Raw genomic sequence first — 16,798 nt, 5'->3', positions numbered from 1 at the left:
AGGGGGGAGACTTCAAGAACCAATAAATAACAAAAGAGAGGGAAACAAATACCGTAAACATTTGTCTATTAAAAAAAAAAAAACTGCAAATATTTGTGGTTTCTCTAAGGAACCCAACAAATGGCGGCATCGGAATCAACTCCTACAAGAGAAGAAGAAGAAGGAGAGCAACTGGAAGAAGACCGTTTTGTCTCTTCGCATCACCCTTCCGCACCGCCCGATGAGGTTGCTAATCAACACCTAAGCCATGTTTTCTCTTTGCTCATCGTTTTTGTGTTCTCCAATCTAAAATTCTACAAGTTAGGGTTTTAGTTTAACTTTGAATTAGCTTAAATTTGCTTTTTTTTAATTTAGTTTTGAAAATATGCCTGCAATTTTGAATTTATTTTGTTAACGACTCTTTTTTTCTTTCTTTCTTTTGATGTAGTTATTTGATATTTCCACAACTGTTGATCCGAGTTATGTAATTTCATTGATAAGGAAACTTCTTCCAGTTGAACCGAAGAACGTTGATAATACTGAAATTCGGGGATCAAATTGTAATAATGAAGTTGTAAATTCATCAAATGATAGTTGTAAAAGCATGGGTATTGTTGATGATCCTACTAAATCTGATTTTCGAGGGGAAGGTGATGAAGATTCGCATAAGGAGGAAAATGCTTGTTTATCAGCTGGGGAAGAGGTCTGGGAGGAGTGTGGTTGTGTTCTGTGGGATCTTGCTGCAAACCAAACTCATGCTGAGCTCATGGTACTTGAACTTGCTCCTTGTCTTTATGGCATTTTAAGTGAAAATAATAGTACAATTTGTTTAAGTGTTAAAGATTACTGGAGATTAGGTATATAAAACTGAAATATAAAGAAGATAGATGGTTGTTCTATATACTGTTGGTCTCAGTCACCCACTTCTTTAGCTATTTAGGTGGCTGAAAATCTTAGATTAGGAACAAACGATTTATTAAAAATAATAGGGGAATGTACTGTTGTTTGATTGTAATTCAAGAGTTTCTAGTTTTACTTGTTGTATTGTATGCCCTGGGCTCACTCAATTATATCTATGCAGGTGCAAAATTTTGTACTTGAAGTTCTTTTAGCAAACCTTATGGTTACCCAATCCGTTCGTGTAACTGTAGGTTACAAATTTTCCCCTGTTTTAATTTCCTATCTTGATTATTTAGTTGGTCACTAGGTGGTTCTTAGGGACTTTGATGCATCACGCATGAGAGTTTTTATGTCCTTTCTTTGTCTCAGGAGATTTGTCTCGGAATTATGGGAAATTTAGCTTGCCATGAAGTTCCCTTGAAGCATATAGTCTCTTCAAACGGACTAATTGCTGTGATAGTAGATCAGTTGTTTTTAGATGACACCCAATGTCTATGTGAAGCTTTCCGGTAATTTAGAGTTAATCATATATTATGTTTTATGTTTACTTGCTTATAACCGACCATTATAATTTCTCCCTTTTCTTTTTCACTCTAAATATTGTTATTTTGTTTGCTATGCTGTCCTGATCTCTATGTTGATCTTCTTTATGGTTCTTTTAGGCCATGGTTATTCTAACACTATTGTTATGATACTCTTTGTTTTATTTAACCATATGCATAGTCACAACAATTTTCTTGGAAGACATTAAAATCTAGTCTTCCACCTATTGGAATTTCCTTTTTTCTTTTGTCATTTTACTCTGCAAGTAATTAGCATATTAGATGCCTAGAGAAGGGGATGAGAACATTTGCTCTTTGTTCTGAAATGAAAGTACCGCATCCTGCAAGCAGTGTTGTCAAGGTCGTAAGGCACACTCTAGGCACTAGAATCTGGATATTGCTTGCAAGATGTGGAAAAAGCATTTGCCTGATTGAAGTAAGGCACAATATGTGAATGTGTTTGTGTATACATGTAAAATAAGTTTAAAATATATAGTTATTATAATAAACTCTAAATATTGGTGTAGTTTATCCACAGAACATGCAAAAACTTTAATTTTCATTTGTTGGCCAATATACATGATTTCCTTATGGCCCATATTTGTTGATGAGTACACATATTGAGGATTAAGAGTCTGATTTTATCTATTTCTACTAGTAAAGGTACAACTAATGAAAAAAGTTAAAAAAAAAAAAGAAACCAAGGAGAATTTTAATTGAATTAAATTTTTTATATCTATTGTCTAAAAAAGAATACAACCTAGTTGTGTGCATGATCAAATTCGCCTATCTCAAAAGGGTTTGAGGCACTTATGTTGTCTGGCACTACGGCCCAACCCCTAGGTGCATGCCTTAACAACAGGAACAGATTTCCTCTGCCCCTAAGTGTGCCCCCTAAATTTCATTGGTCCAAATGTTAATTTTTTCCTTAAAACACAAAAGTTATTCAGTTTCCCTTATGTACAATAGTGGTGGTTTCATCTTTTGTGTTCAACCTAAAAGCTTCTTTTTTCTATCAAACTTCATTTCTTCTTTGCATTTTTTTCAGATGCAAATATGGGAGATATTTTATTGAAGCGAAAGTAATCTATAAGTTTTTACCATATCTATAATTTTTATTAAAAAATTGCTACTTCAGTTGCTAAACCATTTGAAGAAGATTATTCTAAGAATAAGTCATCAAGACCACTAAAATTAAAATCCGAAAACTCAAAATTAATTCATCAGTTTATAAATTGCATGAATTCAATTTACGACTTCATAGACCAGAAAGAACCAATAAAGAAACATATGGATTTGGATAGATTACTGAGGGAAAAGTCCGGTGATTGGAGGATTTTCGCGCCAAAGAGAAGAATACTAGCACAAGAGAGAACCACCATGGCTTTTCATAAGAGAAATTGAACAACTTTTATGTTCTAAGAAAATAACACATGGACCAATGAATTTAGGGGAGCATTTAGGGGCAGGGAAAAGGGGCAAAGGAAATCTGTTCTGACAACAGTGACATCATGTAATATGTTCTTCAGTTGCCTATCATAGTTACATGCACGTATTTAGCTCTAACTGTTTTGGTTCTGCACCACTCTTATAGATCATACTCTGTGACAGGCTGTTAAGTTCTGGTCTTCAAGGTGGTGAATGCATAAAATGGGCAGAAGCATTGCAGTTTGAACACATTTTAAGCCGCATTTTATGGGTCATGGAAAACACGTTAAATCCACAGCTTATTGAAAAGGTTATACCAACATCTACTATTCATTTCTTCTGTAGAATTCCAGTAAATCTTTCTAACTTGTACATGCACAGGGTCATATTCATACCATTAACGGTATAGGCTGGTTTCAAAAAAATGATCTTAGAATTGAAAAATTCTTTGCTGTAGCAACCATGAGTGACCGATCTATACATTTTATACTTTTAATTTAGTAAAGGGTGATTATCTGAGGATGTTAAGTACAAATTTGATAGAGAATTGTTGGGTTTCCTGTATGTTCAAGAGACCATTGAATTTTTGGATATTTTGGATTCTATACTGCGTGGTGCTTAAGTTAGTACCTAATAGAGTCATGAATAATGCTCTTATGTTTGAAAATGAAGAGGGTTAAGTTTGCTAAGCATATACTAATTCAAGTTCATATGTCATTTTGGAATTTTGTTACTTTTTTCTTTGTAAATTCCTGTATTTTTTGTGATGGAATCTAAAGAAAGTTTTTCTAACAGAGTGTTGGACTTCTATTGTCCATGATAGAAAGTCAGAGGGAAGTTGAGCATATTCTTCTCTCGCCTTTGATGAAACTTGGTTTAGCAAGCGTACTGGTTAATCTTTTAACTTTTGAGATGAGCAAACTTACAAATGACAGAATACCTGAAAGGTACTATTCTATCTTATCTGCATCGAAAGAGTTGAAAGTTTAGTTTGAAATGAAATGAGTCCTGGACTGTTAACAAGCTTATTTCTCTTGTCCCACATGCTTTTATGTTTGAAGCTTTTAAAATTACACACCTTTTCCAATTGAAAAATTTTGGGGAAACTGATTTGATGAGCATCTGTTTTCCAACAAGCTCATTTTGCACTGGTTCGGGTTCCACTTTGACAGAAGCCTCATCAAAGAGCAATTTTAACACACTCACAGTCAAAGACATGTCTATGCTGTTCTGGCTAGTAGTTGTGCTATACGCAACTGTATAAACAAACACAGTTACAACATGGCTGAGATTCACAAAAGTTATATTCTGTGCTTGGAGTCTTCTTTCTTTCAGTAATGTGATAAAGCTGTGGAAATCATTCTTCCTTTTGCTTGAAATTCTGGTCTGCAGTCTGCTTGTGGCTTTATTATGCTATATAAACTGTCCATGAATGTAAACATTGGATCTGGATTTAGCTGGTACCTGGTAGCATACTTTCATGCTTGACAGCTACAAATGCTTGTGTGAATTAAAATGGGATAACCAATAAGTTCTTCTTCTGATGATAATGGTTATATTGAATAAAAAACTGTCTTTTTTCTGTTAGATAATGGAATGCTAAACGCCTTGATGTTTGATTTACATTCAATATCAGGTACCCTGTTCTTGATGTTATTCTTCGTGCACTTGAAGCCCTCTGTGTTATAGATGTATGTTCTCAGGAAATCTGCTCAAATAAAGAAATTTTCCAACTAGTCTGTGACTTGATCAAATTTCCTGATAAAGTTGAGGTAATTTGCAACTCTTTCGTTACTGTAAAAACTGATATATGTTATAGACTCTTGAGTTTGTCAATTATTGGTTGTCTTGTTCATTCTCTGTTTCTGAGTGCTTGGAGATTCCTTTACTTGAATTGCATGTTGAAATTAGAATCTATACTCCTTTCGTATTCATTTCCACTAAATACAATAAAGGCTACTTTGCTTTGGCATCATGAAATAAATTGTGATAGAAAGCCTGCATTAGGTGAATTCTTCCTTATTATTGACTTTGACATTCTTACCTTTTCCATGTTTAAGGAATATTTGTCTTTCTTCCCGGTAAAAGATTGGGATCATGTAATAAACATCATTTGTTGGCTGGAGTTCTACACATTAAACAGTCTTGGATGATAATGCTCGCTCTTAATGTTTATTTTTCAGGTCTCTACCTCCTGTGTGACTGCTGGACTTTTAATTGCAAATATTCTGTCTGATGTTCCTGATCTAGCTTCAAGCATATCACAAGGTATATTGTTTATATTTTCTATCTATACAAGCTTCTCTCTGCGTTATGAGTTTTTGCATAAATCTGGACTGTTATCAAATTTTACGAGTATTGACACCTCAGGGCTACCCAGATTTGCCTTTCTTGCAGGGACTGTTTGATATTTTCCCATTTACTTCAGATGATTCTGAAGCACGATGTGCACTATGGAATGTTATTGCAAGGTTCCTAGTTCGAGTGCGAGAAGATGAGATGAGTGCTTCTAATCTACGCCAATATGTGTTTATTCTATTGAGCAAATCTGATGTGATAGAAGATGATCTTTTTGATCACCAATTTGATGAGAAAAAGGAAAATGAGAGCTTGGCCACCTCTGGCAGAAAATCAGATGCCCGAACTCTTGCTGTATCCTTTTGGTTTGACTTTCATTTGACATTGCCAATAGTTAAGCGAAGATATATTAGAGAACTGCCAATTTATTGCACTCATATATTATATTTCTACTCTTGCAATATCTGTGTTTCCCCTGACCTTTGCAACAGCTTAGAAGGATAACCAGCATATTGAACAAGTGGAATGCTTTAAAGGATTTTTGTGAGAAGGATATGATGGAGGATTACGCAACTAATGAAAAAATTGGTAGATTGTTGGATATCTGTCATGGACACAACATGTAAGCTCCTCATCCTATCTGTAATTGTTACTTCTAGCAATGTTCCAAACGATGGCCCTAGATTTTGTCATAATTTTGCAAAATTTTGGTATCCTGAGTTATCATGCTCAAGTAAAAGTTTAGCTACAATTTTATTTATCAGTGTAGATTTCGTAATCAGTTAGTTATGCCTGGACACAAGCCTGATTTAGCACATTGTTATTGCTGCTTGCTCTTTCCTTTGGTTTTGCAAGCTTGGATACGGCATGTTACCAAACATGCATTTGATAATTTCATGTTGCAGATCTGGTACTTCTGAATAATCTTTCTTGGGGCAACATTACTGAACATACAAGTCCATGAATCATTCATTCAACTTACTCATATAGAGGTGAATAGAAACTTTAATGGGATCCTTTCTTATCTTTTGAAGCTTTGGACATAATTCATCATCCAATTAAGAGATGCTTTATGAGGTAAATATCTATTAAACCTAAATATATTCCTACAATTAATAGTTGCGAATAAGAAAAGCCTAATAATTGAGTGTCATAATTGGCCAATAAAAGGAAGAAGATATAATTTTTTTTATTGTATGTCTGGATTGGGTCATTACAGATACTTATGAAACAAATGGAAAATCACAGGTTCTAAGCAGAACCAGTTCTTTTTCCATTCATAATTCAAGTGATAAATAGAAATGAAAATCACAACATGGAAACAAAGAGTACAACCAAATTCATTATGACATAAGCGATTATTGTTTTCCTTTTTGGGCCTTAGGAAATAAGAGAAATTCCACTGCTCAACAGATCATCTGCTAAAATCTTGTTTGCAGCTTCTGATGGGTGGAATCCATCCCAGAAAACATATTCAGATGCATTTGCGCATGTCCCAATGGATTTGGGATTGCACAATATTGATGTTTCCAACAATCCGGTTCCACAACAAGCTTTTCTTGCTTCTGCAAAACCTGTTCAAACATTGCTTCAACTATCAGTGCCTTGCCTGCAAATTGAACTATTAGTTTCTATAAATACTAAAGAAATGATGATGTACCGTTGTCAGCAGGTTTAGTGACAAGATTATAGAGAGATTGGTAGATGTCAAAGACCACCAATTTAAGGTTGGGGAGCTTTGTCTGTAACCTTTGAGATGTTGCATTGAGCTTGTTGTTGAATGAAACTGCTTCCGTATTTAACTTAGCCACACACTCGTTGCTATCTGACCCGAAAACTGTTATGGCTGCTGGTAAGCATCCCAACGGTGGCAATGTCGTCACTCCAATTTTCCTTGCTCCGAGCTTGTACAAATTCTGTCACACAACTTTTCAACTTTAACCAAGTTGTAATCACATGTTTGAAAACCCCTTATTTTGAGCTTTTTGAGGGCTTGATTTAGTCATCTCTGAATTCATTGTGCTTTTAAACATATGTGCAACAATGGGAGTCTTTCTTTAGGGTTAGATTATTTTAGATTTCTATGTTTTGAAGATTTTTGGACGTAACAGAGAGAAACCTGAATGAAGTTAGCATATGATTCAATGAGAACATCCGAGAATTGATCAGGTGTATAGGACTTGTATAAAAGAGGATTAATGTAATAGTTTTGAAGAAAATCACTGCTCCCAGAACTGATAAGGTAGATTCCATCCGATATTATTGAAGAAGCATTGGATTTCCCTACAATGGCAACCAATTTATTTTGATACTGCTTGTAGTTCTCCAATTGCTTACTCAATGACAGTGTATGCTGCAAAAACAAACAACACGTATCAAAATCCTTAAGTACAAATAATGCTAAATCTTTTGTTTTCTTTTTACTTTTTTGCTTACATATAACTTTGCCGTAGTCTCATAATAACCAGAAGAAGCTGATGCAAAATTGGCTCCAATTAACAGGTTATTTCCTTTGGCCTTTTTGCTAAGATAAGCTGGTGGGTAATCAGTGAAGCCAATGTTCTCAGCTAACAAAACAAAACCAAATTGTAAGATGAAACAATATAAAAATGAACAAGCAAATTCAAGATGGTGTTGAAAAGGGTTTTATGGGATTAAGAACCAGTGAAGTCCGAGGCTAATTTTCCATTACAGAATCTCCCGGTTGGTTTGTGATTCAAAAAATCCCTCCCATAAGGAGGGAAGTCTGCTTTTATGATAGTGTAGAGGTTATTGTTGTTTCCTACATCAACAACCGAGTCCCCGAATATGAACATGGCAGGAACAAGGGGTTGTCCATTAGCCATTGTGAGCACAAATGCAAAGAGCACAAATACAACTATGAAATTGCTTGAAAACTTCATTTTCTTCTGTCCGTTGGATGCACTTAAGAGAAGTGATTGAAAAATGAGAAGAGGTTGGAAATGGCAACTATGTATATGAATTGGTATGAAGTTCTGTATATATACAGTTTGTTGATGAAGTATTTCATGATTGAAATTTCTATTAAAAAAGTCCGTTCAGTTGCTATAATTCCAAATCCCAAATATTTAATTAATTTTTGGTATTATAGGTGTGATTAACATGTGCAAGTCTTGGGGTAATTTGAGTCAGGACTTACTGAGATGATTCATGTTCAATGTAAGCTGCCATTGACGTTGCTGTATAAAAAGTTTCTTTGGGAAATATGGGTAAAGCCAGTCTGGAATGTATATTTGACGATAGATGTTGCACCGGAAGCCAATTTTTTTTAGGTAATCATGCCCAAAATTAGAAGAAGAGAAGTTGAGTGTTAGGATAAAAGTATATTAAAAGTTTTTAAGTTTTTTTTTTCGTATTTGGAGGTTATCTAAAAAATAATTAATTACAATAGACATCCTTAAATTATGATTTAAAATTATTTTAAAATTTTTTAGAATGGTTTCTAAATTTTAAAATGTTCTAATTGAATCTTCAAAGTGTCAATATTATATCAATCAAGTCTTTTTGTCAGTCTAATCGCCAGTTTAGGTGTTAAAATTTATCTTGAATTTGACATGGTACGTAGACCATATTTTTAACATATATATATTTTATAGATAACTTGGATCTAACGTGTTACAAAGCAAACAATGTTATTGAAATATAGGAGGGCTTTTTCTATAACACTTTGTATCCAAGTAATATGTGATGTAGCTATATACACATGTAAAATTTAATTAAGTTATATTTCACGTCAAATTTGAGTTAGTATTTAATTTCTTAACAAATGATGAGGTTAATGAAAGACTTATTTGATGTTGGTATTTTGATAACTCAATCAAAATGTTGTAATAAATACGATTAACCAATTAAATTAATGGTTTCTTTAGCTAGTAAAGTATGGGTTATAAAATTGGGATGTGGTGGTAGTGAAAGGGAGAAATTGCATAGTTAAATGGGCATTAGTTCCAACTAACTAAACCCTAGTGGCGTGTCTTGATGAGCTTTCACTTTAGGCTGTCCTAACTTCTGCTACACCCTTTTTTTTCCATCTGTTTTTGCCCAATTTCAGAACAAAGGTCAACAAAAATAATGGGACCTTGCATTTACATTACAAACAAGATCTTCACTCACTCACTCACCCTTTGGTTTCTTTTATATATTTTGTATTGCGTGCCCTCTCATTTACTACCACTTCCCCAATCACTTTCACATACTGTAAATTTCAACCATGGTTCGACAGATAAAAGAGATTGGACACCCTTTCTTACATACAAAATTATTTATACCCAAACCCTTCCTATTAGGGGGTTTGCAGGAATTGCAGAAAATGGCCTCCACCCATATTCACAATGCTCATCTTTCCCTTCAAACAGTTTAAGTATGTTAAGAGGCAATCATAGATTATAGTGGTTTCTTGCTTCTTTCATCTTTTTAACTCAATTGGGTTTTCATTTTTCCGGTACAAAATAGATTGTAACATGAACATCAAGATTAAATTAAAAATATTAGTAAGGTTTAAATTCCCAACCTGTTACATGTGCAACACTTTCGTTAAATCTGGGTTGTCAACTGGATTCTTTTGCCTATAAGTTTAGTTATATAAAACTAAAAATCCTGCCCAAACTGAGGCAGCATGGGGATGTAGCTCAAATGGTAGAGCGCTAGCTTTGCATGCGAGAGGTACAGGGTGCGATCCCCTGCATCTCCATTTTATATCCATTTAACTGGCTACTCTATAAATACTATATTGGGTATGATTAACCCATAATAATAAAAATATCTTTAATTTACAAAATAAATTATATATTATTTTGTTATTTATATATTTTATGAAAATAATAAGATTTTAGGTGAAACAATTATAATTTTTAACATTTGTATTTTATCATTAAAGTATTTATATCAAATTTGTTATTTAATTTTGTTTTTACCCACAATCTACACTATTATTTAAAAGTTTTTGATTGAATTTGTCTCCTTCAATCGAATCCCAGCTAAGTTATGAAATTATCAAAAGCTCAACATTTTAATAAAGCAATAAATATAATTTTGAGAGTACTTTTATTTTTTTACATACAAATTAAAAAAATATACATACACATGATGATATTTGAACCCAAATCCTTAAATTCTTCCTTCCAACTCTACCATTTCAACCAAAACCACGTTTAATTTTTATGTCAATTTTTTATAGATTGAGTTGATGTTACTTGTTAACTAGGTTCTAACTTGATTGTAAAATTACCAAAACTTGTTCATTTTACAAAATAACAAATATTATTTTAAGAGTATTTATGTTTTCTTTTTCATATTTTGAGAAATCTAAAATATATACATAATAGGAATCATATAATTCAAACACCATAATTTTCACAAACTCAACTTTATCAAAACCACATTTCATTTTTATAATAAAATTTGGAGGAAACTACATTCAAAATCATTAACCTATTAGTAAGTTTATGTTTTAATTACTTAATTTCAAAAAAGTTACAAAATGGTCACTAAATTATGAGGATGTTTTCATTTAAGTTATCTAGCTGTTAAAATAGCTACTCTATGACTCTCCATGTTTTCACTGTCTGCACCAATCAAAAACTCTTATTTTCCTTCTCTTTTATAGTTCAATTTTTTTTTCATGAAACAACTTTGGATATTACGAATTTGTAAACTAAAATCCAAACAGTTTTTTTCTTCGATCTTCAAGATTGACCGTCATATGAACTTTGATATAAGGTATGCTCTTCTCCTCATTGATTGGTATTGATCCACCGTATCAACCGTCGAATCGTCGCTTGAAACTCTCTAATCAGACTTTTTTTTTTTAAAAAAAAAAAAATTTAATAGCCTAATAACTTAAATAAAATTTTTTAAATAGTTTAATTACTTAAATAAAAATATTTAAATAATTAAATAATATTTTTTAAAATTAAGCCTTAAAGTTTGATAACTTTTGTTACATAAGATTCTTTGTGCGCAATATTACTGATATCATTGATCTGTTGAGTAAACATTTGGATTCAACTGGAGCTCCAGTCCAGTGCAATTAAGCACCTTTTTAGTGCAAACGCACCATTTTGAAGCATTTGGATTGCTTCAGTTCAGCGTGTTTAATCACATCAACTGCACTGCACTGATCGTCTACATTTTCACTGGAGCTTCAAGCTCCAGTCCTTCCACTGGCATCAAAGTTTCCAACAAGGAAAAACATTATTCTTTATTCAACTTCATTTTTTATTATATTTTATTTAAAAACAAAATAAATTTAATTAATAGAATTGGTAATTTTATTATTATATAATAAATCATTAAACATATGTCTTATTATTATGATTAATATGATCAATTAATTATATGAATAAAAAATAATATTATATTATATTTTATTAATTTATAATTTAATATAATAAATCCAACTCCAATAGATGACAAGGAAGTCTAAAGCTCCTCCATTTTCACAAGAGCTGCTGAATTAGGCATCTCTCAAGATGATTCTCCTCTTAAATCATTAGAAAGAAAATCAATGCCCAATGCTAAGTAGAATATTTATTATTTGATTACAGGGGAAAAAAGTCGGAAAATTACAACATTACAAGAAAATTGAATACCCCATTTTATGCACCTTTCTCTCAAAGTCACCACCATACGTTATGAATTTCTCTACCTCATCAACCCACCCTTTCTGGGTTGCCTTTTTCAGCTCATCCTTTATTTCCCCATGTTAGTTTTACTCCATTTTGTTGGTTACTACTTGTTAGGCACTCCTCATTTTTTCTTACTCTCATCATAGCCCAAGGTTAATTCTTTCCGACATCTTTATGATGTCGGAGTGAATCTGATCGCCTCCTATCTCGTCCCCGGTGGCACCAGATGCAACACGCATTATGTCTTCGATCAGAGCGAAATTTCCCATGATGTCGACGTGTGACCCACTCTCGATCCCCCTCCCTTCCATCAGACTAGTTGGCGGCTTGTGCCGGTACTCCCTGATGTATGTGGCAATACCAGATGGATTGAACCGGGTTCGTCCTCTCCAACCTTTCGCACACATGAAGCCGGCACTTAGAACCGGTACACTCTCGTCCCCGTCTGCAAAATAGACTCCACCTTTCAAGCAGCTACCATCTTCTCCGTGGACTGAGTTATCAATCTGGTATGGAATGCTTTTGCACCTACTGTTAGGTGATAGCTTGTACACGTATGATCGTTCAGTCGGAATTCCGACACCATACATGCAATATATCTCCATGTCCGGAGCATCAGATAATCTGAAAAGCAATGTGCTTAGAATCTATATATCCATTACATATACATACAACTCAAGTGTAATTATGTGTACTTACTTCGTTTCAAGTGGATTAGACCAGTATTTGTAATGGTTGTATTTAGGGTCATCAAGATTTTCAGCTATTCCATGTGAAAAATGAGCTTCGGCTCGTCTCATCATTTTCGGTGCCACAAACCGAAGCAGATCAAGAAGAGTTGTAGTTGTGTAAGCTTTATCTGCTGCAACATTTTGGATGCTTTGCCTGCTCATCTCATCATATTCAGTCCATGCCTCTCCACACGAAAAGTTATTGAAATTTTCGGAAGTACTCGTTCGCGAAAATACCTAATAATGAAACATAATTATTGATTGCCACTACGGAAGCGGCTTTTCTTCTATATTTTCCTGGGTACATTTCAAAAGAGATAAAGGTTAAATATAATACCTTTGAATCAGAAGTGGGAAGCTTTGAGGAATGTAAAATTGAGGCTGGCTTGCCGAAAGATATTATTCTTCCATAGTTAGCCAGATCTTTGACTAAGAAGCCTCTCTTAAGGTCACTGTTGTTGACATTATTAGTGGTTAGAGAGGTCTTAGAATGACTTTTCTTGGAGAAGTCACAAACATGACCTTCTTCAGGAGACCGGTCCATGTTTCCCCAAATGACCTCTCCACCTTTAGGCAGCAATGACACGATGGAGTCCCATGTCCGAGCCATTCGCATAACACGTTCAAATGTTTGAAGGCCCAAAATCTCGGAATTGAAAACTCCCGGCGCCATAGCTCTACAACAAATATGGTATATGTTTCATGCACAAAACATCAAGTAAACTATGTTTCATCCACTCAACTACTACTACAAGGAAGAGATGGAAAAGCTAACCTGATGTAAGAAACATCTTTGCCCTCAGCAGAGAACAAATTACTAACAGCCTTTGGAACACCGAGAAACGCAGGGCCAATATTCATGACGGCCTTGATGTGCTTGGCACACCAACCTGGACCACCACCGCCCCCCATAGGAGGAGGTGTTTCAACCCATTTAAGGAAGTGAAGAAAATAGATGACCCCCATGGAATGGGGCACCGCTACCACTTTCTTATACCCATTGCTTATATACATTAGCTCAATTTTACTTTTCAGCCTAGTAAGAGCATGGTCCCGAATCTGCTTTTCCCCAATAAAAAATACATTTATTAGTAATCACTCGATTTAATATCTTATAATTAAGGGGTTGTTTTCATCCAAATTCTTATTTCTGCCAACTGCTAAGCCTAAAGGAGCAGTGTTTTGTTGAGATGGACATGAAAATAACACAATGCAAGAAGCAAAGGGTTAGCCGTTATATTTATACCTCTGTATTCTGGAAAGATAGCCTCCAATCATAAGCAGCCATATGCAAATTCTTGCCCTCATAGCCGATTTTCGCCAAATTTTCAATGAGAACAGCCCACACGAAATATCCAGGAGCAAAATAGTCGGCTCCAACCAGCCCCGGAACGGCACGAACTCGGATTCCTTGTGGGTCAAGGCCAGTTTCATAGTGCAAAGATAAGTGCTCCAACAAACACAAAGGCCTAAACATCAATCAATTTCAATCTCAAGAAAGTCATTAAATGAGCAAATGATGAAACTGTTAGTAGTATTTTTTTTAAGTACCTTTTGAAGATCTGAGTGAAGCTACCACCACCCCAAAGGCGTTTACGAAACAGACCATCGGCACAAGGCCTGCCTTCCCAAAGCTCTAGGCCACCGGTGACAATGCCAGGGACTAAAACGACAGGGTGAAGGGCCGTCAAGCCTTCAAGCTTAAGCCTCACTCCGGGGCCTGGTAATTCAGGAACCCGAAGCAATGTAACCGGAAAGCAGTGGTAGAAGAACAAAAGGAGCCACCAAGTGGTGCAAAGGTAACCAATAATCCAACAGCAAGAATCTAAGCACCTCCATTCTTTTGGTTGCCTCTTAGGTTGTTTTCTCTTCTTGTTGATTTCCAAGGCAAAGTTGTTAGCAGAAAGGACATCCTCTTCCTTCTTGTCGAGTTTTTCATCAATCTCAAAAGATTCATACCCCACTGAAGTACACTTAACCGCTGACTCTACATAGCATAGTTTCCTAAACCTAAGAACAGAGGCCATTTCCGACAGACAATAAAAATCGTAGAATTCACTGAAAAGCACAACAACAACAAAAGCTACCCATCAAAGGGGAAAACACAAAAAACATGAAAACATTACAAACAATGTAAGAACAAGAACTTCTCACTAATATAAAAATACAAGCGTAGACAAACAAGTGAATTATTATAAAGGTGAGAGAATTGTGGAGAGCATTTAATTAAAGATTGTGCGTTACTGAAAGGGGAAAAGAACACTTGTTGAAGAAGAAGAAGATATGGGTGAGCCTGAAAGGCGGGTAAGAAACAAACAGGGACTCACAGAGATAAGAAACAAAAGATAAGATGGGATTCTTCTATCATAGGTTTTTAGAGAATGTAAGTATGGGTAGTGAAAGAGAAGGAAGGTGGGTGTGGAGGCGGAGGGAGGGACTGTATATACATAGATAGGTGGAAGATGGAAAAGGGTATAACAAAATTTGTTTAGTGATATTGAATGACACTTGTCTTGGTCCTTTACATGCATGAGCTGAGCTGATCACCCTTTATCATCACCTGTCACCTTTTCTGTACAGTCGAAGTCTCTCTTAGCTTACGCTTTCATTTCTTAGGTATTCACAATGTAAATGCAAATGTATTCCTATGTGTATGACTTCAACATCATTCATTAATTATGTTCTGGGATTACTCATTTATGGTTACTCCTATTTTACTGACTTAATTTTTTTTAATTTTATCATTTTAAAAATAAATAAATTAAATTAATCACTTTACCATTAAAATAAGAATAAGGCTTATTTCGAGTGATTAACATATAATTTATCTTAATTTTAGAATTATTAACCTTACCATTTAACACTAGAATCACCAATTTAATTAGTTTAGAATGACCAAATTAATAAAAAGAAAATTAGGTGACGAAAATAAAAATAATTTTATTTACGTAATTAACCGATACCTTTTATTTTAAATTTTGATATATAATTATAGTTTATATTATTTAATTAAAAATTTTAAAAACTATTTTAGATATAAACAATCTTATAATAAAATTAATTACTCTATTGTTTTAATTTAGTTGGTGTTTGGTTAGTTAATTACATCAACTTGCCAACATGAATAATGAATTAAGTCTTGTCATCCTCCATCAGACCATAAATGTTAAATTTATCATGTGTAGGTGAAACAAATAAAATTTATTTAAGTAATATTTGTTTTGAAATAAAAATAAATTGATTGATTATAATTATAATGTTAGAAGCGTGATTTTTCAAATATGAAATTCTTATAATCCTACTACTACTTTTTAATTGTTATAAATTAGTGGAGAGGAGATGTGACTTGAATCATATTTTTGGGTTAATATGTAACAATTTTATCACTTTAATTGTCACTCCGTAATTATATGTTAAAAATTTAATTGATATTTAAACATTTTAATTATTTATATTTATTCTTAATATTTGAAAAATTTATGCATAAATTATATAAATGAATATTTGTTTCTTAAAAGAATGGTAATTTTACTTTAAAACAAAAGCAGTTTTACTATGTTTCATATTCAAAACTGTAATTGCGAATGTGTTCGGATTTATATTATATCACTTATTAATAAATACTTGACAAAAATAAAAACTTATAAATAAATGAATTAATACTTATTTTTAAAGGTTCTAAGCTGTGGTTCTGTATAGAATACAAATCAGGGAGGATTCAAGATTTTACTTCAAAGGAATGGAATTTTAAATTCGAATGATCTATTTTTTAACATAAAAACTGTTAGTTTTTCTCGAATATTTTTTCTTTATCAAACAAATTAATTTAATGTTTTTAAAAAGTATGAACGATTTAACTATAAAAATTTTAAAGAAAAAAAATCACATTATATAAAATTAAATATTTCTTTCCAATATGCAAAAAAGAATAACTAATACTATACTAAAAATTTCATAAATATCATTACAATTCCAAAAATTAAATTAAAATGAACTTGGCCTTAGTCCCGTTTCTCAATACTAAGCATCCTAAATTACACCATTTGTTTTTTCATAAGATCGAGCTCATCAATTATAAAATCTATTGAAAATTCTTGAGCTATCTTTTTTCTGATGTATGCCACCAAGTAGATTGGAAGAAAATCATCTTCCATACTGTTGTGAAGCCTTGTCTTCACAATTTTCATGGCTGAAAATGCTCGTTCGATTGTTGCAGTAGACATGAGAAGAGTTAGCACAAGACAAATAGTTATATAAAGAAGAGGATAAATAC

General features: G+C 33.5%; 3 protein-coding genes across 4 annotated transcripts; 1 reads left to right on the top strand and 2 right to left on the bottom strand.

The window, feature by feature from the left end:
• LOC108457765 (uncharacterized) lies at window positions 1-7,366 on the top strand. 2 transcript variants are annotated; one of them, XM_017756904.2, is made up of 12 exons: window positions 1-225; window positions 428-748; window positions 1,061-1,126; window positions 1,249-1,388; window positions 3,033-3,159; window positions 3,645-3,796; window positions 4,486-4,621; window positions 5,033-5,117; window positions 5,230-5,501; window positions 5,639-5,769; window positions 6,053-6,224; window positions 6,820-7,366. In XM_017756904.2, exons 1-11 carry the CDS (start codon window positions 121-123, stop codon window positions 6,069-6,071), a joined length of 1,554 nt encoding a protein of 517 aa, XP_017612393.1. In that variant the 5' UTR covers window positions 1-120; the 3' UTR covers window positions 6,072-6,224; window positions 6,820-7,366. The 2 variants fall into 2 exon arrangements, with proteins under 2 accessions (XP_017612393.1, XP_017612385.1); XM_017756896.2 differs by having other exon boundaries at window positions 6,587-7,366.
• On the bottom strand, window positions 6,304-8,177 carry LOC108457793 (GDSL esterase/lipase At5g22810). The gene is made up of 5 exons (XM_017756942.2): window positions 7,810-8,177; window positions 7,584-7,714; window positions 7,267-7,500; window positions 6,808-7,063; window positions 6,304-6,721 (listed from the first exon to the last, which is right to left on the bottom strand). Exons 1-5 carry the CDS (start codon window positions 8,048-8,050, stop codon window positions 6,528-6,530), a joined length of 1,056 nt encoding a protein of 351 aa, XP_017612431.1. The 5' UTR covers window positions 8,051-8,177; the 3' UTR covers window positions 6,304-6,527.
• Window positions 8,178-11,674: 3,497 nt separating this feature from the next.
• Window positions 11,675-15,154, bottom strand: LOC108480395 (putative phospholipid:diacylglycerol acyltransferase 2). The gene is made up of 6 exons (XM_017783422.2): window positions 14,077-15,154; window positions 13,772-13,994; window positions 13,301-13,584; window positions 12,863-13,202; window positions 12,494-12,762; window positions 11,675-12,418 (listed from the first exon to the last, which is right to left on the bottom strand). The coding sequence occupies exons 1-6, from the start codon at window positions 14,550-14,552 to the stop codon at window positions 11,935-11,937; spliced, it is 2,076 nt and encodes a 691-aa protein (XP_017638911.1). The 5' UTR covers window positions 14,553-15,154; the 3' UTR covers window positions 11,675-11,934.
• Between the last annotated feature and the right edge of the window lie 1,644 nt (window positions 15,155-16,798).

The sequence above is a fragment of the Gossypium arboreum genome, chromosome 7, assembly GCF_025698485.1.
Source record: "Gossypium arboreum isolate Shixiya-1 chromosome 7, ASM2569848v2, whole genome shotgun sequence".
Taxonomy (NCBI): domain Eukaryota; kingdom Viridiplantae; phylum Streptophyta; class Magnoliopsida; order Malvales; family Malvaceae; genus Gossypium; species Gossypium arboreum.
The sequence above is the reverse complement of the archived record's forward strand: the minus strand, read 5'-3'. Positions and strand labels throughout refer to the sequence as shown.

Bases quoted from the DNA above. Each gene is read 5' to 3' on its own strand.
- LOC108457793 (XM_017756942.2), bottom strand. From the start codon at position 8,050: ATGAAGTTTTCAAGCAATTTCATAGTTGTATTTGTGCTCTTTGCATTT. The intron at 7,501-7,583 runs GTAAGCAAAAAA...TTGTTTTTGCAG, and splicing joins AGACTACGGCAAAGTTATAT to CATACACTGTCATTGAGTAA. The intron at 6,722-6,807 runs GTACATCATCAT...ATGTTTGAACAG, and splicing joins CACTAAACCTGCTGACAACG to GTTTTGCAGAAGCAAGAAAA.
- LOC108457765 (XM_017756904.2), top strand. From the start codon at position 121: ATGGCGGCATCGGAATCAACTCCTACAAGAGAAGAAGAAGAAGGAGAG. The intron at 3,160-3,644 runs GTTATACCAACA...TTTTTCTAACAG, and splicing joins ATCCACAGCTTATTGAAAAG to AGTGTTGGACTTCTATTGTC. The intron at 4,622-5,032 runs GTAATTTGCAAC...TTTATTTTTCAG, and splicing joins AATTTCCTGATAAAGTTGAG to GTCTCTACCTCCTGTGTGAC.
- LOC108480395 (XM_017783422.2), bottom strand. From the start codon at position 14,552: ATGGCCTCTGTTCTTAGGTTTAGGAAACTATGCTATGTAGAGTCAGCG. The intron at 12,763-12,862 runs GTATTATATTTA...TTTCATTATTAG, and splicing joins TTCCCACTTCTGATTCAAAG to GTATTTTCGCGAACGAGTAC. The intron at 12,419-12,493 runs GTAAGTACACAT...ATTGCTTTTCAG, and splicing joins TCTAATCCACTTGAAACGAA to ATTATCTGATGCTCCGGACA.